The sequence below is a fragment of the Equus przewalskii genome, chromosome 7, assembly GCF_037783145.1.
Source record: "Equus przewalskii isolate Varuska chromosome 7, EquPr2, whole genome shotgun sequence".
In the NCBI taxonomy this organism is placed as follows: Eukaryota; Metazoa; Chordata; class Mammalia; order Perissodactyla; family Equidae; genus Equus; species Equus przewalskii.
The window spans coordinates 32,293,097-32,311,919 of record NC_091837.1 but is presented as its reverse complement, the minus strand read 5'-3'; the positions used below and the strand labels follow the sequence as shown (position 1 = coordinate 32,311,919).

The following is an 18,823-nucleotide window of genomic DNA, read 5'->3' as shown; positions in this document are numbered from 1 at the left end:
ATATCCCCTCCTTGGAGAAGCCCTCCCTAACCACACAATGTACGCAGCCACTCATCTACTTTAGACTGGATTATCTCAAGACGTCTATCTGTAGCTGACCTTTTCTGTTTCTTTTTCTCCTTCAGTTAGAATGTAGGCTCCGCCAGAGCAGAGACTTGTTTGTCTTTACCTGATGGATCCCCAGGACTCAGAACAGCTATTCAGGAAATGTTTGTTGAAGCAGTGTATTAGCAAATGAAGAAATGATGTAGCCACTATTTCTAACCTTAACTGATAACATTTCCAGCCAAAAGCAAAGGAACTCGATTAGTGTGTGCAGCCCTGCTGTTGCTGAATGTATGCTTTCCTTTAAAATATCAGAAGAAACTCTCAGATCCTTAGGCTGCCTTACCCAACCCCTGGAATTCAGGAATCCCATTTTGGGAACTTCTTCGCTTTGTAACAGAGTGATTGTAATGCTAACATCCTAGAACAGAACTTGCATTGGTTCTTCTTACACTTTCTCTAGGCTTAATTTGCAAGTAGTTTTGTCAGCTCAGGAGCCCTGCCTCTCCTAGTGTTCGTGCTGTCACTGAACTCGGTTAAGGTCCTTCACTCACACAAGTCCCTGTTCCTCTAGAGGGAAAACCAGCGCGTCCTTGGTTTACTGAAACAGATTTAGGGCCTTATAGGAACAACCAAATAGTCTTGGTATTTGAAAGGTATACAGAATTTTATACCCCAGTATTTGGCACCAGTTGGATTTGGAAATAGGAATACATATTGATAAGGTAGACACTTACATAGTCCTAACCACCATATCTGTTTATGTTCTAAACTATATTTGTTAATTTTTCTGTTCACATATAGATCCAAATATTTTTGAGTTTAAAAAGAAAAGGTAAACGCTTACTGAAAGTAAACTAGGTTTTTTCCAATCTATTACATCAACTAAGAGTGTTTGCTTCAGCTTTTTCAGATTATCTGGGTAAAGTATCACTTCTGTGAATTAAATAAAACCTTAATAGACTCCATAGTTAATGAAGCTGTCAGCTGACTGGCTGTGAGGGGAGGTTGGCTTTCTCGCTGGAGGGCTGGCAGTTACCTGCTGCAGGTGCCTTATGCCTGTGCGCGTGGTCAGTAAGGTTAGTTAGTATCTGTCTTCAGTTAAAGGACAAAATTTCCTTAGATTTCCTGCTGTTAATGCAGCAATGTCCCTGGTTCTCAGGAATCCTAGAATTTCAGACTCTTAGGACAGAATGGGAAGCCAAATTCCGTTGAGGTCACAGAGCACATGGCAGAATTGAGGCTGTCTCTCGCCCGCCTGCCCCATCCTGTGCCTCCCTAGTGCTTTTATTTCCCTTTTATCTTCCTGAAGTCACCTGTGATTTTTAATTGCATCTAAAGCTTAAAACTTGTCATTAACCTTGGGACTGCAGGTTAGTGGTCATTTCTCCATCAAACAGGGATTGTTCGTGCGGAAGCCCTCCCTGCCGGCGGACTTGTGCAAACCTGCCCTTGGGGCCATTCTCTCATCCTGTGTGCCCTGCGGGTGTGCTGCTCAGGTAACCGGTCAGAATGCACATTCCTTGACGTAGGTGACTGTGGCTTCATTTATTCATTTTTGTCTCGTTGAGCTTTTTAAATTCTGAACAGAGTTGTAGGTGTGCAATGCTGTTATGAGATCTTTGTCTCCGTATTGATGGATCTTGGTAATCCCCTGCAGGTTTACCATGGTCGCTGTGAAAGTAATGTCTGAATTGTTGTGTTGTCTTCGTAAAAATTCCAGCTTTCTACTTCTTCTATACTCTTAAAGTCAGCGTACTCCATATGAGTTGGTATGTTGGTTTACAAGATTTGAACTTAGTATGGCCAAAAAGCTTATTTGAAAAAAAACGATCAGAATTGTCCCTGCTGCTAGTCACGCTTAGCGTCTCAACTCTTTATTGTCAAGTTTTCGAAGATACTTCATAATGATCAGTGCTGAATTCCACTCTTTGTGCTTTGAGGAGCAACTGGTTCACTGCTGCCCCATCAAGGCCTTCTTGGTCTGTTAATTTGGTCTAATTTTGAGCCCAAACAATGGAGAAGTCCAGCTGCCCCTTTTGATGTAAGTCATCCTCGTGGCTGCCGGAGCGGTCTCTGTGTAATGAAATGGAGTCTCCTTAGTGAGATCCAGATGCCTTGCAAGACCTGACTTCTGCGTGGCTCATCTCGTCACCTCTCGTCACTCTACACACGCCCCTTATGTTCCAGCCACAGCAGGTCACATGCCCTCATACAAGTAAGTGCACGTGATTTTTCATGCTGTTCTGCTTTTGCCGATTGGTAACCTCTGCCTAAAACTTTCTCCTGATTCCTCCTTTCTTTGAACACAACTCAAGAGGTGAAATTGACAGGTGTGAAGTGGATTGAGTTGGGAGTAAGGAGAGAGTGGTGTCCCTGATCCCTGCAGCTGGCCGAGTGGCAGCCCACCTGCTAAAACGGGGAGACTGCGGCAGAGCAGACTGGGCACTTGGGAGGGTGGGGGGATTAAGGGTTTGGATGGAGAAGTGTTCCGTTTTTAGGGGCCTCTGAGATACCTGGGTGAGAGAGGTGAGAAGTGGTGTTGTACATAGGGACCTAAGTCTCAGTGGTTGTAGTGCTGTCCAGTCGATTCCGACTCCCGGCAGCGCTGTATCCAGGACCCTGCCCAGCCTTTCTCTGCGGTCCTCTCTCCTCCTGGCGCTGTATCAGACGGTGGTCCATCGCTATTCACAGGGGCTTCATGGCCAATTTTTTTCGGAAGTGGGTGGCCAGGTCCTTTTTCCTACTCTGTCTTAGTCCAAAAGCTCTGCTGAACCCTGTCCACCATGGGTGACCTGCTGGTATTTGAAATCCCGGTGGCATAGCTTTCAGCATCACAGCTACATGCAGCCTCCACAGTTGACAACCAACAGACCGCGGGTGTGGTTCCCTGACGGGGAAACAAACCTGGGCCGCAGTGGTCAGAGTGCCGAATCTTAATCACTAGACCACCAGGGCTGGCCTAAAGCTTAGAGAGGTCACAAATTGAGGAACTTGTATTTTGGAATTGTCATTATATTTGAAGCAAAGTGCAGGAGCCCCTCAAGAAAGGGTTCGAAGAGTGCAACTGATTCCTAAAGAACTGCAAAGTTTAGAAACAGAGTATGAGAAGTAGGCTATGAAGAGGCAAATGGAAATGAGAAAGAGTAGCCATAAAAGGTCTAAGGAAAATCAAGAGAGCATCAAACACAGAGAAATTCAAAGGTGAGAAGGGATGTCACCTAGGATGTACCGGCTTATGGGGAGGTCATTGGTAACCTTAGTAAGGTTTACTAGAATAATGGGGAATACGCCGAAGAGTGAGTGGGATGGAGTGTGGTGACAGCATGGGAAGAAAATTCTTTCCAGAAGCATGGCTCTAAAGAACAGGAAAGAAATAGGGATAGAGATGGGGGTGAATGGAATGTGAGACCAAGAGCAGGATGATTTAGTCTTGTGTTTTTTTAAGATGGATGATACTAAGTTGTTTTTCTTTTCTTTTAATGCAAATAGGAGGCATCCAGTCGAGGGGCCAGGGTTATTACTATCTTTTAATTTGCTCGAAGCAGAAGGTTTTTAGTGGACTGGTGGATAGTGTTCAGTAGTCACAAATTCTTATGCTGAGTATATATGGGTCTGCTAGCCTCTCTTCTCCTATGAACGTATATTTGAAATATAAAAGAAAAAACAAAAGCTTGTTTTTAAAAAAGATTTTTTGGTTGTAGTCCTACATCCCTGGAGGCAGGTAAATGGTATGAAGGGTTTTCTTTTATGAAGTGCTTTGTTATTCTATAGGAATCTTGTTTTATGTGTAAATGACAGAGATTTGTATTAAGCATTTTCCTGCAGTAAGTCTCAGGTTTGTGTCTTTTAGTAAAATACCACTGAATTTTCCTATCACCTAGAGAGGGAAGTGAATTCTAATAGAGAAGCTAACTTAGCAGTCATTTAGTCAGGAGATGGAGATTTAAGAGATGCTACTTCTAAAAAGTGGAAAAGGTGAGAATAATCTTCTTCTTCTTCTTTTTCTTTTTTTTTTTTTTTGACGATGATCAGCCCTGAGCTAACTGCTGCCATTGCTCCTCTTTTTGCTGAGGAAGACTGGCCCTGAGCTAACATCCGTGCCCATCTTCCTCTACTTTATATGTGGAACACCTGCCACAACATGGCTTGCCAAGTGGTGCCATGTCCACACCCAGGATCCAAACCAGTGAACCCTGGGCCACCAAAGCAGAATGTGCACACTTAACCGCTGCGCCACTGGGCCGGTCCTGATATTTTTTTTCTATGGAATAAAAAATTAGACCTGAAAAGGAACAAAGCCTGAAATGCATGACAAAGACCATTTTTTAATAGGTGAAATGAATTGTGAATTGTGAGTATGATTTCATTTATGGCTCACGATGCCTCCTTTGAAGCTCATTACCATTTCTTTTGATAGTTATTTAATGAACATGTCCCTGAGAGAGGTATAAAGAAATATCGGTTATGTTTCTTGAAGAGAGAAAGTTCTCCTCTTGCCATTACCCCAGCATACTTAATGAATGTCCTTACCCCAACTTAGAGGATTTCGAGTTTCTAGGAATCTGAACCTTTTTAGCCTAAGCAGAACACAATTAATAAGGTGAATTTAGTATAAAGAGAGGGCATGGTTTAAGGCCAAGCCAAGCATAAACATATTATATCGCATTCTGCTTGGATTGCAGACCGTGGTGTTCACTTCCCGTAACTGAAATAAGTAGCAGCTGTGTTTAGTCCTAAGAGAGTATATCAAGGGAAGAGAAGAGAGCATTGGAAAATAGGAACTTTTAGTGATTTGGAAAGGGAAATGTACGATTTTACGTGGTAAGGGTCATCCAAGAAAGCAAGGAATGAGTATAAGAAAAAGAAAAACCAAAGCAATGTAAGTATCATGAAAATCTAATTTAAAAAATGTTTCGGCGTTTGGATACAGATTGGATGTGCACACTATAAAATTATTAAAATAATGAGTTAAAGTGAGAAGTGCTGTATTTAAATGCTTATGATTTTAACTGTTTGCCATTTAAAAATCATTTATTGCTTGCATATACTGGTATGTGGTTAGGGAAGAGGACTATTAAAAAAAGTTTTGAAATTGAATTTACTGATCTAGCCTCGCTACTGCTCACTCGTAGGTATAATATGAACTTAGGCCCTTTCAGATATGTGGAATTAAATATTGATTCTAGTGAGATTCCAGAATTTAAAAGTCTTACTTTTTTAAGGTTTATTACTTTACTATCTCTCAACAGCAGTGAAAGTTTTATTAAAATTAGTCAAAGAACAGCAATGATTTTCATTATATTATGTACATATAGTGCTGGGAAAAATTAGGAAATATTTGACAAGGGCATAGGAGTTTGTTGGAGGTTTGAAGGTCTGTGTTTATGTGTGACGGGTAAGTGTTATATGGCAGATTCATAGGTTGAAAATAATGGTGCATTATTTTATCATTTAAATAGTTGAGAGGTGGTTTCTGGGCTCTGTTCCATCTCGCACTTTTATTTAGCTTTTGTATAGCTGGCTGTCTGCCTTAGAGAAAGTCATGGAATTAAAGACAAAGGCAGGTGCAGAATGTTACCTGACTGGAGTAATAGCCCAGAAACTCAAAACTGGGATATTCCTGTACTGATTTTTCCCTTCTATTAAATGTATAATGAGTCTGGGAGCTAATGTCATGTGTTTAGAAAGATTCCTATTTTAACGCATATTTGACACCTTTTAAAGTTTCGGGTGCATTTATATTAGATGTATATTACGACTACATTTGTGTAAAAACTCATTATGTTTCACTAGTAAAGAAGTTGAAAGAAGATGGTGAAAGAGATGACAGAGCTGTTAGCTTAAACTGGGACGAGATCTGCGTTTCCTGCCTTCCCCTCCTCGCCCCTCCCCCACGCTCACCTCACTTAGCACTAAGTTCTAGTCTGAACCCCTTGTTTTATGAAAGAGGAAGGAGAAGACTAAAGAAATGAAGTTAGTCATCCAGGGTCACACATGGCAACTTACTGCTGATCATTTTTATGTATTATATCTATAAGGATTAGACGTAGATTTTCAAGTGAAAATGCATTCAAATGTTTATATTTTGAGATATGATTCTGGCTTTCTGCTTCTTTGACAGTTCTGATGTCTGATTATTTGCTGAAACACATAATAATGACAGAATTCTAAATATATTCATAGAAAATAGAAGATATTGGAGGTACCAAATTTTTTTTAATACTATGATTTATATGTAAGAACTGTCTAGGAAAAATTTAGCATCATTTTAAAATATGCTTTTTCCAGTGTCATTTACTTTTTAAGTTCATGATCTAGTGGTTTTTCGGTTACTCTTTTATAGAGATTCTCTAAACCACTTAAACATTTTCTTTTTGTGTTTTTCAAAGACCCTTTGGTTTACTGATAAAAGCATTATACTGTGAACAGACCAATAGTGTCTACTGCTGTGAGGGAGATTTCAGTTCTGAAAGTTAAACTGAGTTGTTTTTCAGAAAAACAGAAATACCTACTGTTTACCCCTTAAGAGAGATCTTAAACAGTGATTAAAGGCTATAAGGAAGAGTTAGTACACCTTCAGATACACAGGTAAGATAGTAAATGGGGTTGATTTTATTATTTAGTCATTCATCAAATAATTATTGATATACCTACTATGTTCTGGGTACTGTGTTAGTACTGGGTATATTGGGGTATAAACCCCCATGATTCCTGCCCTTTCATATATGGGAAGGAGGTTGGGGCGGGAGGGTTGAATAATTACAACTCCTGACATGTTACAGGAAGGAAACTATCAGACACGATTAGAATAACTATGTAAAAAGGGAAAGCCTCTCAGCAACACTTGAGGAATGGAGAGTCCGCCACTTGAAGAGCAGAGAAAAAATGTTCTTGCGGAGAACAGCGTGTCTAAGACACCTGGAGGAAGAAAACCTTGATGTGGTTTAGAACCTGAAAGGAGACCACGTGGCTGGATCTGAGTGGGCGAGAAGGGTAGGCGGTGCCACTGGGTGTGGATGGGAGGTTGAGGCCTAGGCTCATGCTTAAAGGCCATGATAACTGAGTTTAGATTTTACTTCGAGCACGTTGGGAATCTGTTAACGTGAGTGATTTGACTAGATTTATATTTTATGAAGATCAGACAGAACAGACAGAGACGGTCAGGACTAGAGGCAGGGAAGAGATGATCGAAGGTCCAGGAAAGAAATGGTAGCTTGTGTAGTGGCAGAGGACTGATTTAAGATATATTTTGGCCATGTATATTTATATATGTATTTTCAAAATTACATATTTTGCAAAACTTTCTGTTGTATGTTAGATAAGGAAGGTAAGGGAAAGGAAAATGTCAAGGGTAACTTCTAGAATTCTGGCTTGAAGGAATACCATTGCCGTTTATTTAGATGAGGAAGGTGAGGGAGGAGAGGAACAGATTAGGGAGAGAAAAATCCAGAGATACCTGTGAGGTATCAGTGAGGAATGGCAATTGGCCAGCTGAGTTTTAAGGCTCAGAACAGAGGTTTGGACTAGAAATATGAATATGTGAGCTGTTGGCTTATAGGAAGTATTTAAAGCCCTGGGAAATGATATCATAAGCTGGGGAGAAAATAGAGAGAAGAGAAGAGGGCCTGGAATTGAGTTTCCTAGGACATTTCCACATTTAGAGATTAGATAAGGAGTAGCCAGAGACAGGAGAAAAGCAGGAGTCCGGTGTGTTCTGAATCTCAAGATGGGAAACATGTTGACAGGGAAAGTCTCCTCACCTGGGTTGAGGCTGCTAAAAGGTCAGAGGGGACGGAAACAGACAATAGTGGATAGTCCATTGCATTGTCCACAAGAGCCACCCCAATGGAGTCAGACTGGGGTGGTCGCAGAGAAAGAGTGATGGGGAAGCCATTGCCACTCTGGATTAGACTGTCATAGGCAGGAGGGATGGAATTCAACCCACTCATCTTAAAGAAGAGAACAGACTCGCGTAGTGTCCCAGTTGCCGGCCAGGAGGTAGCTCAGGGTCCACGCCTGTGAACTCTCCTTTGGTGGGGTCGTTCATATGAAGAAGATACACTTTTTCCTTCCTCCAGAAGGGAATTTATGAAGTGTGAGGGAGCCCCAAGAGATGTAGGAGTCCACTGCAGCCCGGTTAGCTCAGCGAGTGAAATTCCATCAGCCAGGCCCCAGGGCTCAGTGACTCACACCTCTGGCATCCCCGAGTGGGATGAACTTGGTCTAGACTGATGTGCAGTGATGTGAGGAAGAAGACAGTAAGAGTCAACAAAAAATGTTAATGAGAAGTGCTAAGTGGAAAGCAGAGAAATAAACATGGGAGTAGCTGGTGGAGGATGTGTGATCAAGGGAAGGGTACTTTGTTTTAGTAAGATAGGACCCACTAGAGTATAACTATATTTTGGTAGAATTTTAGTCTGTAGAATGTGTATTAGTTTGGGCGTGGACTGGTATGCTGAGGTTCAAACAAAACAGAAGTTGATTTCTGCCTCATATAACAGTCCAGAGCAGGTGGGCTGTGCCCCGTGAGCTCATCCAGGGACTCAGGCTGTAGGGGGTCTGGCTGGCGGCCTCCTGAACTTGGGGGCCTCCCTGACTAGGTTTATGGCAGCCGTGTCACTCATTGTTTTCCAGCCAATGGGAAAGCGAAATCTAAGGCAAGTGGCTTTGTCTTTGTGAAGATGACCTAAACGTTGAATCCATTTTCTCTGTTGTTTCCTTGGTCCAGAGTGGCCACAACTCATTGTGGTCTCAAGCTGGGTGGAGGAGTCCCAGCTAACACTGAAAGTTTAGTCTCCACAAGTAAGATAGAGAAAATGGATTCTGGGGAGAGTCAATTTCTCTCTCAGACTATGAGCTCCTTGGGCTGAGGAGGAGGGTTACAACATACTTAGCTCTGTTTCTAAACCATGAGCTGTGCTTGACTGATATTTGGTACTCAATAAGAGTTTATTGAATTGAATTTTTAAAATTAATCTTTCCTCTTCTGAAAGGCAGAGTTTGATTGTAGCCTCTGAATTACACAATGCTACCTCCTTTCCTCCTCCTCCACCATTTTTTCTGTAGACTCAACACTTTCTAGTATAAGCATGCAAAAGAGAATATAATACTTACTTTCAAGATTTGCTTGAAAATCCAAAGTGTAACAGGAAAAAAGAAAATTTGTTAATTTTATTTGGATCGCTGTCTTGTTCTATGTTTGGTCTTGATATTTACATACACTTTGGGCAACTGAGCACATGCCAAGTTGATGTCTTTTATTCAACAAAAGGAATAGCTTGTGATTGTAACACAGAATCCTAAATAGAAAGCACAGCTATAGCATAGTTTATAACATAGATCGGTATTTGTTATGTTCCCTCTTCTTCAAATTATTAAACATACTCCATTGTGGCTTAGGAAGATAGGAACTAAATGGTGATTTTACTATGGAGTTTCATTCTGCATAATTCTATATTAGACTAATGGGTGTATCATTTGCTTAAAGTATTACACAAGCCTCTTACTGGTGACATTTTTACCATAAAGTTAGAATTAGGAAGGGAAATTATAGCCATCTGAGATATTTGTTTTTGAGATATTTACCACATACCTAAGATAAGAAATTACTTAAAATAACATGGTAATCTTGTGTGGCACCCCTCCTGCTGCTTAGAGCAAAACTGATTTAAACATAGTTGCATGTCTATTAGTAGGGGAAAAAAATAATCGCAGAAAATGAGTTCTTTAGGAATGATCATATTCAGTTCCCTCATTTGGCAGATGTGGAAACTGAGGCATGAAATACTAAAGTGTCTTGACTAGCAAACTATTAGAAGATGGTGGTTATATATTTTAGAAGGTCTTTTTTAGGATATAAGAGCAGTTATATATTAAGATCTGTTTGATCTCCTTATGAGCCGTGAGACAGACAAGCTCCTCTTTCAGCACACAAGGGAAGTAGGAGGGAGCCGGGCAGGAGCGTCTGAGAATGAACTGTGAGGGCAGGGGAGCTGAGCTGAGCTGAGCTGTGCTGCAGCCCAGCCTGTGCAGCAGGGGGCTGATCCACGTCACCCAGGAAGCCTGCATTGTGGTTGTGGCTGAGGTTGCGAAGTCCAAGGGGGATAACAGAGTCAGGAGCAATCCAAGGGGAAAGGCATTTGTTCGTGGAAGAGTGGACAGATTCCGGGGTCCGGACAGGCAGAGCAGGGCTTCTGCGTGGAGGTGGGAAGGGGAAAGGGAATGAGAAAGAATATCCGCTTCCATTCTTAGATCGTCCTGCGAAGAGATTAAAATATATATTCCAACTGATGCAGCAAATTCAGTTTTATGAAATTAAATGTATCTAAGTTAAGTAATTATTATGACGTTACTTTAATATCATTGTATGGTCATCTGTGGCAAAAATCTAATAGAAGTAAAATCTGTTATCATTACACGTCAACTTTTGCTTCTAGTTAATTGTTAATTTTGACCCATTCTCGGGCACTGGCCTCTGTGCTGGATTCAGAAGTCGTCCGTGAGGCGCGGGCAGCACAGTTACGTGTGATTCTCGCGTTTCTTCCCCTTTGGCTGTGCTTCTCCTCGGCTTTTTGCGTGCAGCGTCCTGGTTGTCTCGCTCGGGAAAGTGAGCACACCGAGTGATGGGCCGTCCCCTGTCTCTGCTTGCAGGACCATCGACCATGACGACCGAATCCGGCTCAGACTCGGAAGCCAGGCCGGAGCAGGAGGCCGAGCCGCGGGAGGCGGGCGGCGAGGAGCGGCGCGCCCAGGAGGTGCTCGCGGCCGCGCCCGGCAGCCCCGCGCCGGAGCAGGTGAGCGGCCGCTTCCCGCGCCCCCGCGCCCTCGGTCTCTGGGCGGGAGGGGAACTGTGGGCTCGTGGGCGTCGCCCCTTGTGGGCCCAGCAGGGGCGTCTACTCTATGTCAAGGCTTCCAGTGAATGGCCTTCCACACCCTGGCCGGCAGTGCCTTCATCTGATGAGAGCACGTGAACTCACTGAAATCTGCACTGCGGGTTACGGGTTTCCTCTGGATTCGCAGGAAGGCCCCATAGGACAGCTTTAATTATGCTCCAGATTTTTATTCAAACCCAGGGGTTGGAGCTGTTTTATTTTTCCAGGAGTCACTCTGACCCTAATGCTGCCAGCTGCTTTTACCCGATGTTCACCTAGGTCTGTCTCCTTTATGTACAGGGGTATTTTCAATTCTGTTTCCTAGGCATCTTTAAGTTGTCAGGTGTAGTGTGAATATTTCTTTTAAAAGTTTTCATGCAAAAAAATAAAGCATGGTTTATACTTGGACCTGGAGTGAATCCCTGTTTAAATTTCTTTGACTTCAACCTTCAAACCTGGAATCGGCATCTTTTAGAGTCCCGGCTCATTGGTGGTGAGGAAATCTGGGAATCCCAGCAGATGACGGCCCTTTTATAGGTGGGACATCTGCGTGTCAAGCTAGAAATTCTAGAAGAGGTTGAGAGGAGATGTGAAATCAGCATGTCAGTGAAACCCTTTGGAAGGCACAGCACATTAGAACATTAAACTATGTGTTTACAACCTGATTATTTTCTTTCTTTCCCATGGCATTTTAAGTTCTGCGTTTAGGTAATGTTAAGAATGATGTTTATTTTCACCTCTATAAATAGATGCTGTGTCTGATCTCAGATGTTTTGTGATAGGGAGCTGGGGGTTATCTTTCCAGCTTGTTACACAAAATCTAAGGAGCCGCTGCTGCTGTCACGGTTTTCCTTTACCTTCCCTCTCGGTGGAGAAGTGAGCGTGGTGGTGTTTTGTTCAGGCTTCAGAAATTTACAACTACTAGACTGGCTTTTGTCCATTCTTTCCTCTTAACTCTCAAGTGAAATAACGTGAAAGTGGGGGATAATTGTAGAGAAGGAAGAGTTTCTATACCCAGCCATGATTCAATACACTTTATCTTCTGTAGTCAGATGTTTGAAACAAAACTGAAGAAACTGTCCTGAGCCATTAGAGGGAAAGGCGACGGGCCGCAGAGGGACCTCAGGTGGTGCTGTCTCCTGCCTCCTTACTTTCCCAGGCACAGAGAACTCCTCCAAGCCCACTGGGCCTCAGCTTCCTCGTTTACGGAATGGAAAGATGAGAAAGGATAATTCTCTTAGTCATCCACTCTAAAATTCTTTGATTCATACCAGGAGCCCAGTTATGTTGGAGGTAAAATGAAGTACATTTTGATTTTTAGCGATGGTTAAAACATGGGCTTTGGCAGGATTTGAATTCCAGTTTACTCAGAAAGTTTGTTGAGATGATGCCTTGTGCCTCTTTGCCCTCCTGTGCAGGTGAGGGTCATGATACCTACCTCCCAGAGCTGTTATGAGGGTTAATGGAATAGAGGATTTGCTAAAATGTTTGATATTGGTGTGTTAAAATTGGAATGCATTAGATGACTACGATTGGCGTTGCATTTGAGGTACTTGGCCTGCTCTTGTAGCATTGTTAAAGTTCTTTAAAGAATGTGCACAAGAGCCTCAGTGATGGGTTTGTGTGTCCAGCGTTCCAGAAAGGAGGCCTCCTTTTGAACAGTGGTAGTTTAAGACACTTTTGGAGTTGACGTGTTAAGTAACCCAGTAAAGCTTATTCTCATACACATAATTTTGTCTTAGTAGAGGAAAAATGAAATTTTATATTTCCTAATACATAGAAAAAGTTGATTCCAGGTAAAATTTAAATGAAAATGTAGCTTCTGTTGACTTTGCCTACGATGGGAAGAAAATGTAAATTAAAAGTGCAAAAGTTGTATGTAAATTATAAAACTCTTAAAGATATGTTATGGTTATTGATATAAAATTCCAAGGTTACCAAACTTGGCCAAAATTAATGCATTTGATGACTTTTTTGCACTTACTATTTTAATTCTTTGATATGGAAAGACCAACAGTCATAAAATGTTGGACAGGTTGCCAGAGCATTTTCTTTTATTTACTTGTTTTAGTGGAGGCTTGCCTTCTCTCAACTATTTTGGTATTTGAGGTTGGTTGCTCAGTTTTTTCTTGGTTTCTTCACTCAGCAAATTGGTGTCTTTATTCTTAAGAACTTCTCAAGACTTTGCCTTGAATTCTGGGCAAGGAGGAAGTGGAGGAAAGGACTATTAGTAATCTTCTGGATGGAAAACAAGATAGATGATGCCATTGTAAAAGCACAGAAAATAATACCTAAAAACCAAAATAAATACACCAGAAAACCACTTTGTGATTCTATTAGAGTGTTGTAAAACTGTAGAGGCTAATGAAGAAGAAAAGTTGAAGTGATGAGCCGTCAGCACTGTCTACCGTCAGGCCAGTGTGCTCGTAGTTACCTGATGTGGGGTGTTCATGAGAGAGGAGATCCCATGCTTATTGACGGGCTCTAAATAGAATTGTGGAACTTATCTTTCTTTGGACTGTCAGTGTGTATTTGCAGAACAGTGGAAGTGTGGTCTGGCCCATGAGTTGAATTTGCACTAATACCATTGGTGGTCATTTAACAGACAGGAGAGAGGTGTAAAAAAGAGTAGTTGGAGAGCATCACACAGAGAGATTTCCAAGGGGGATGACTCAAGGGAGAGCTGCGTTGTTAGGTAGGATGTCCTCTGCAGCCTTGAGTCTAGCCTGGACTAGACTGTTGTGATTTGAAAGCAGATTAAAGCTTCTGGACAGATTTGATCTGTTCATATACCGGTTCGTTACAATGAGGGGAAGCAGACTTAGGGGATACTTTGTGGTGAATTTTAGTGCTGCTAGGTTCATTGAACTGATTTAGAGGTAAGTCAAGTATTTTAATAGCTGTAAAGTTACTGAGAAGATTAATACTTGAAGCTCTCTAGGCCTTAAAGTCTGTAAGATACCTTGTATGTATTTAGGAAATTTATAGTCATGGAATATAGAAGGATCCAGTGAATGAAGAAAATAGAGTACATCAGATAAACTCCAGATGGTTTATTTTAAAGACCTGTACTGTCCAATGCCTTTTCAAAAGTCAGGAGTCCATCTGTATCCTTCTTTGCTTAGTGAAGTCTTGGTGGCATTTGCTAACTCAGTCCTTCTAAATTAAACCCTTGAGTCAAACTGAAATCAGCCCTATTGGTACGTTTAGATGGCAAAAGTTATTTAGGCGAAACTGTTAGCGTTATAAATATCTGTATATGTATATCCATTTCTAATTTCCTAATTCAGACATTTGCATCCTTTATGGAATCGGAAAGCCTGTTTCTGGTGTTCTGTTATTGCCTGAGCGATGCAATGTTTATTTCCTGTCTTGCAATGAAAACTGCTGCTTGTTTGCTCTTCACAGGTCGCTGACAAGGAACAGGAGTTTGCTGCTGCAGCTGCAAAGCAGCTCGAATATCAGCAGTTTGAAGACGATAAACTTTCTCAAAAATCATCTAGCAGTAAGCTATCTCGATCTCCATTAAAGATTGTCAAAAAGCCTAAAAGTATGCAGTGCAAAGTGGTGCTTCTGGATGGATCAGAATATGGCTGTGATGTGGAGGTAAGTGATGGTTCTAAACTTTTTTGTCCAAGATATCGAGAGCTGGGGAATGTTGGTATAAAACATACAATATGCCTCTTTATTTTTTTCAGAACTCTGGAAAATGACTCAGACCCAGTTTCTAAAATACAAAGTTCTTTCCAAAATCTCTAACGGAGGATCGGATTACTGAAAATACTTATAATTTCCCCAGAATGTTACAATCAAAAGAAAAATGTGTTCCTCTTTTAAAAAAAAATCGCCAACACCTTCCAAAAATCAAGTTTTTAAAAATATCTTGGCTATGAACTATCATTTAAACGAATTTTACCTTTTCTATTTGGATAATTTCTGGCCAAGTCAATTGTTTATTGGTAGAAACTTAGAAATTTCTGTACATGGGAGTGGGAGGATAATTGGAACTATGCATGCCATTTTCATGCTTAGAGAATGAGTAATTGGTAAAATACACATTGTGATGGTGAGCACTGCAGCTTGAGTGTTCTTTTTGTGAAGAAAACTACACTTCCTCTCAGAGATGGGGCAGTTGAATAACTTTTGTCAGAGGTGTTTAACAGGTGAGAGCAGCACAGCCTGTCCGTGGTGTGGAGGTAGGTGCTGCTGAGTTCTCTGTGTCACCACGTGCAGGGCATGAACTCACGCCGAGGAGCAAACCCTGTGCGTACTGCCCACGGCCCCTTCTCCCCGTAGCTGGGAAGGAGCGGTTGCTCTTTTAGCAAGGTGATTCATCTTCAAATTTAATGATTTCATTCAGAGAGCTCATTGTCCAGCCTCCAACCCTTCTCTTTGTCCCACGGGGACATCACACATCCCTGTGCACCAGCTCCCCCCCACCCCACAGGCTTACACATTTCTGTTCCTCTTTCCTCATGACACAGCCAGCACAAACTCACCTGATTTCCTGTGTCCCACATCAATTCCTCTTTGCTCTGTCTACGACCCCCATATCATTTCTGTTATATTTTGCATAATACACTCAGTGCTTTTCTTGGAACAGAAGAGTCACATCTGTGCACAGCGTGTAATAGGTGCACAGGGTGAAACGGGTAAACAGGTTGAAAGCTGTTGCCCTCGGGACAAGGTCCTTCAGTCTTGGCTCTGCTCTAAGCTGAGTTTTATAAAAGTCTTGGATGAAGGGGCACACACACACACACACACACACACAAAAACAGCTGAGGTTTTTTTTTAAGTGATATAGAGCTTTTAAATGGACTACCTGCCCGTGTGTCAGAGTCCAGGGTTCTTGGGTAGTGGACAGTGTGGACACTAAAGCCAAGCAGCAAGAGAACATCTACCAGGAATGGAGGTAAAACCGCTCTGTTTTTAAGGATCAAGTGCAAAATAGAAATGGGGTTGGAGGAAGAGGTGGTCAAACTTAGTAACAGTTCAGGTGAAACTCATCTTTGGCTTTAAGTTGATTATAAACTCAAGACAAGCCAACAGTGTGGTATAGCTGTCGGAAACGTTTATTCAGTCACAGGCAGCTGCTGTGTAGTATTTGGTTTACCAAAGGCAGCAGGTGGCCCCCGTTCCCCAGGCTTCAGAGGTCTCATTTGCAGTGTCTCGTTCACACATGATATGCACACTCTGCAGCCACCAGACTGGCTGTGAAAACAGACTTGTCTACTTATAACCTGTGTGATTTCTTTCTTTCTTTTGTTTTATTGCAGTAACATTGGATTATAACATTGTGTAACTTTCAGAAGTACATCATGATATATTTCGAATTCTGTGTACATCATGTTCACCACCCAAAGACTAATTATCATCTGTTACCCCACATGTGTGCCTAATCACCCATTTCGCCCTCCTCCCTTCCCCCTTCCCCTCTGGTAACCACCAATCCAATCTCTGTTGCCTTGTGTGTGTTTGTCATTTTTGTCTTCTACTTATGAGTGTCATCATACGGTATTTGACTTTCTCCCCCTGACTTATTTCGCTTAGCATAATACCCTCAAGGTCCATCCATGTTGTCACAAATGGCCGGATTTCATCGTTTCTTATGGCTGAGTAGTATTCCATTGTGTATAAATACCACATCTTCTTTATCCATTCGTCCCTTGATGGGTACCTAGGTTGCTTCCAAGTCTTGGCTATTGTGAATAATGCTGCAATGAACATAGGGGTGCATGTATCTTTATGCATTTGTGTTTTCAACTTCTTTGGATAAATACCCAGCAGTGGAATAGCTGGATCATAGGGTAGACCTATTCTTAATTGTCTAAGGAATCTCCATACTTTTTTCCATAGTGGCAGCATCAGTTTGCACTCTCACCAGCAGTGTATGAGGATTTTCTTCTCTCCACATCCTCTCCAACACTTGTTGTTTCCTGTCTTGTTAGTTATAGCCATTCTGCCCGGAGAGAGGTGATATCTCATTGTAGTTTTGATTTACATTTCCCTGATAGTTAATGATGTTGAGCATCTTTTCATATGCCTGTTGGCCATCTGTATATCTTGTTTGGAGAAATCTCTGTTCAGATCTTTTTCCCATTTTTTAGTTCGGTTGTTGGCTTTTTTGTTGTTGAGACGTATGAGTTCTTTGTATATTTTGGATATCAACCCCTTATCCAATATGCAGTTTGCAAATGTCTTCTCCCAATTGTTAGGTTGTATTCTTGTTTTGTTGATGGTTTCCTTTGCTGTGCAGAAGCTTCTTAGTTTGATGTAGTCCCATTTGTTTCCCTTTGCCCAGTCAGACATGGTACTTGAAAATATGCTGCTCAAACCGATGTCAAAGAAAGTGCTGCCTATGTATTCTTCTAGTAATTTCATGGTTTCAGGTCTTACATTCAAATCTTTAATCCGTTTTGAATTGATTTTTGTGCATGGTGTAAGATAATGGTCTACTTTCATTCTGTTACATGTGACTGTCCATTTTCCCCAACACCATTTATTGAAGAGACTCTCCTTTCTCCCTTGTATGCTCTTTGCTCCCTTGTTGAAAATTTGCTGTCCATATATGTGTGGGTTTATTTCTGGCCTCGCGATTCTGTTCCATTGATCTGTGTGTCTATTTTCGTGCCAGTACCATGCTGGTTTGGTTAATACAGCTTTATGTAGTATATTGTGAAGTCAGGGAGTGTGATACCTCCAGCTTTCTTCTTTTTCCTCAGGATTCTTTTTGGCTATTCGGGGTCTTTTGTTGTTCCATATAAATTTTAGGATTCTTTGTTCTATTTCTGTGAAAAATGTTTTGGAACTTTGATAGGGATTGCACTGAATCTGTAGATTGCTTTAGGAAATATGGACATTTTAACTGTCATGTTAATTACATGTTAGTTAACTGACATGTTAGTTCTTCAAATCCAAGAGCATGGAATATCTTTCCATTTCTTTGTGTCTTCTTCAGTGTCTTTCAAGAATGTTTTATGCTTTTTGGTGTACAAATCTTTCACCTTTTGGTTAAGTTTATTCCTAGGTATTTTATTCTTTTTGTTGCAGTTGTAAATGGGATTGTGTTCTTAATTTCTCTTTTTGCTACTTCATTGTTAGTGTGTAGAAACGCAACCGATTTTGTGTGCTGTTTTTGGATCCTGCAACTTGACTGTATTCATTTATTATTCCTAAAAGTTTCCTAGTGGACTCTTCAGGGTTTTCTCTATATAAAATCATGTTGTCTGCAGGTAGTGACAGTTTCACTTCTTCCTTTTCCATTTGGATCCCTTTTATTTCTTTTTCTTGCCTGATTGCTCTGGCTAGGACTTCCAATACTATGTTAAATAAGAGTGGTGACAGTGGGCGTCCTTGTCTGGTTCCTGTTCTTAGAGGGATGGCTTTCAGTTTTTCTCCATTGAGAATGATATTAGCTGTGGGTTTGTTATTTATGGCCTTTGTTATGTTGGGATATTTTCCTTCTATACCCATTTTATGGATGTTGGATCTTGTCAAATGCTGTCTCTGCATCTATTGAGATGATTCTGTGATTTTTATTCTTCATTTTGTTAATGTGGTCTATCACATTGATAGATTTGCGGATGTTGAACTATCCCTGCATCCCTTGAATAAATCCCACTTGATCATGATGTATGATCTTTTTAATGTATTGTTGTATTCGATTTGCTAGTATTTTGTTGAGGATTTTTACATTGATGTTCATCAGTGATATTGGTCTGTAATTTTCTTTTTTTGTGTTGTCCCTGTCTGGTTTTGGTGTCAGGATAATGTTGGCTTCATAGAATGAGTTAGGAAGCGTCCCCTCCTCTTCAATTTTTTGGAAGAGTTTGAGAAGGATAGGAATTAAGTCTTCTTTGAACGTTTGGTAGAATTCACCAGGGAAGCCGTCTGGTCCTGGACTT

General features: G+C 41.3%; 1 protein-coding gene across 50 annotated transcripts in view; it reads left to right on the top strand.

The window, feature by feature from the left end:
- Positions 1 to 18,823, top strand: part of EPB41L3 (erythrocyte membrane protein band 4.1 like 3) — a 228,812-nt gene that overhangs the window by 128,218 nt on the left and 81,771 nt on the right. For 34 of the 50 annotated variants that reach the window (XM_070627369.1, XM_070627401.1, XM_070627397.1 and 31 more), the window contains exons 2-3: positions 10,699 to 10,841; positions 14,328 to 14,525. In XM_070627369.1, coding sequence (XP_070483470.1) covers positions 10,710 to 10,841; positions 14,328 to 14,525 — 330 coding nt within the window. In that variant the 5' untranslated portion in view covers positions 10,699 to 10,709. Of the gene's footprint in view, positions 1 to 7,017; positions 7,042 to 10,698; positions 10,842 to 14,327; positions 14,526 to 18,823 lie in introns of those variants that run through there. The other 16 variants (XM_070627390.1, XM_070627375.1, XM_070627376.1 and 13 more) reach the window with 2 other exon arrangements.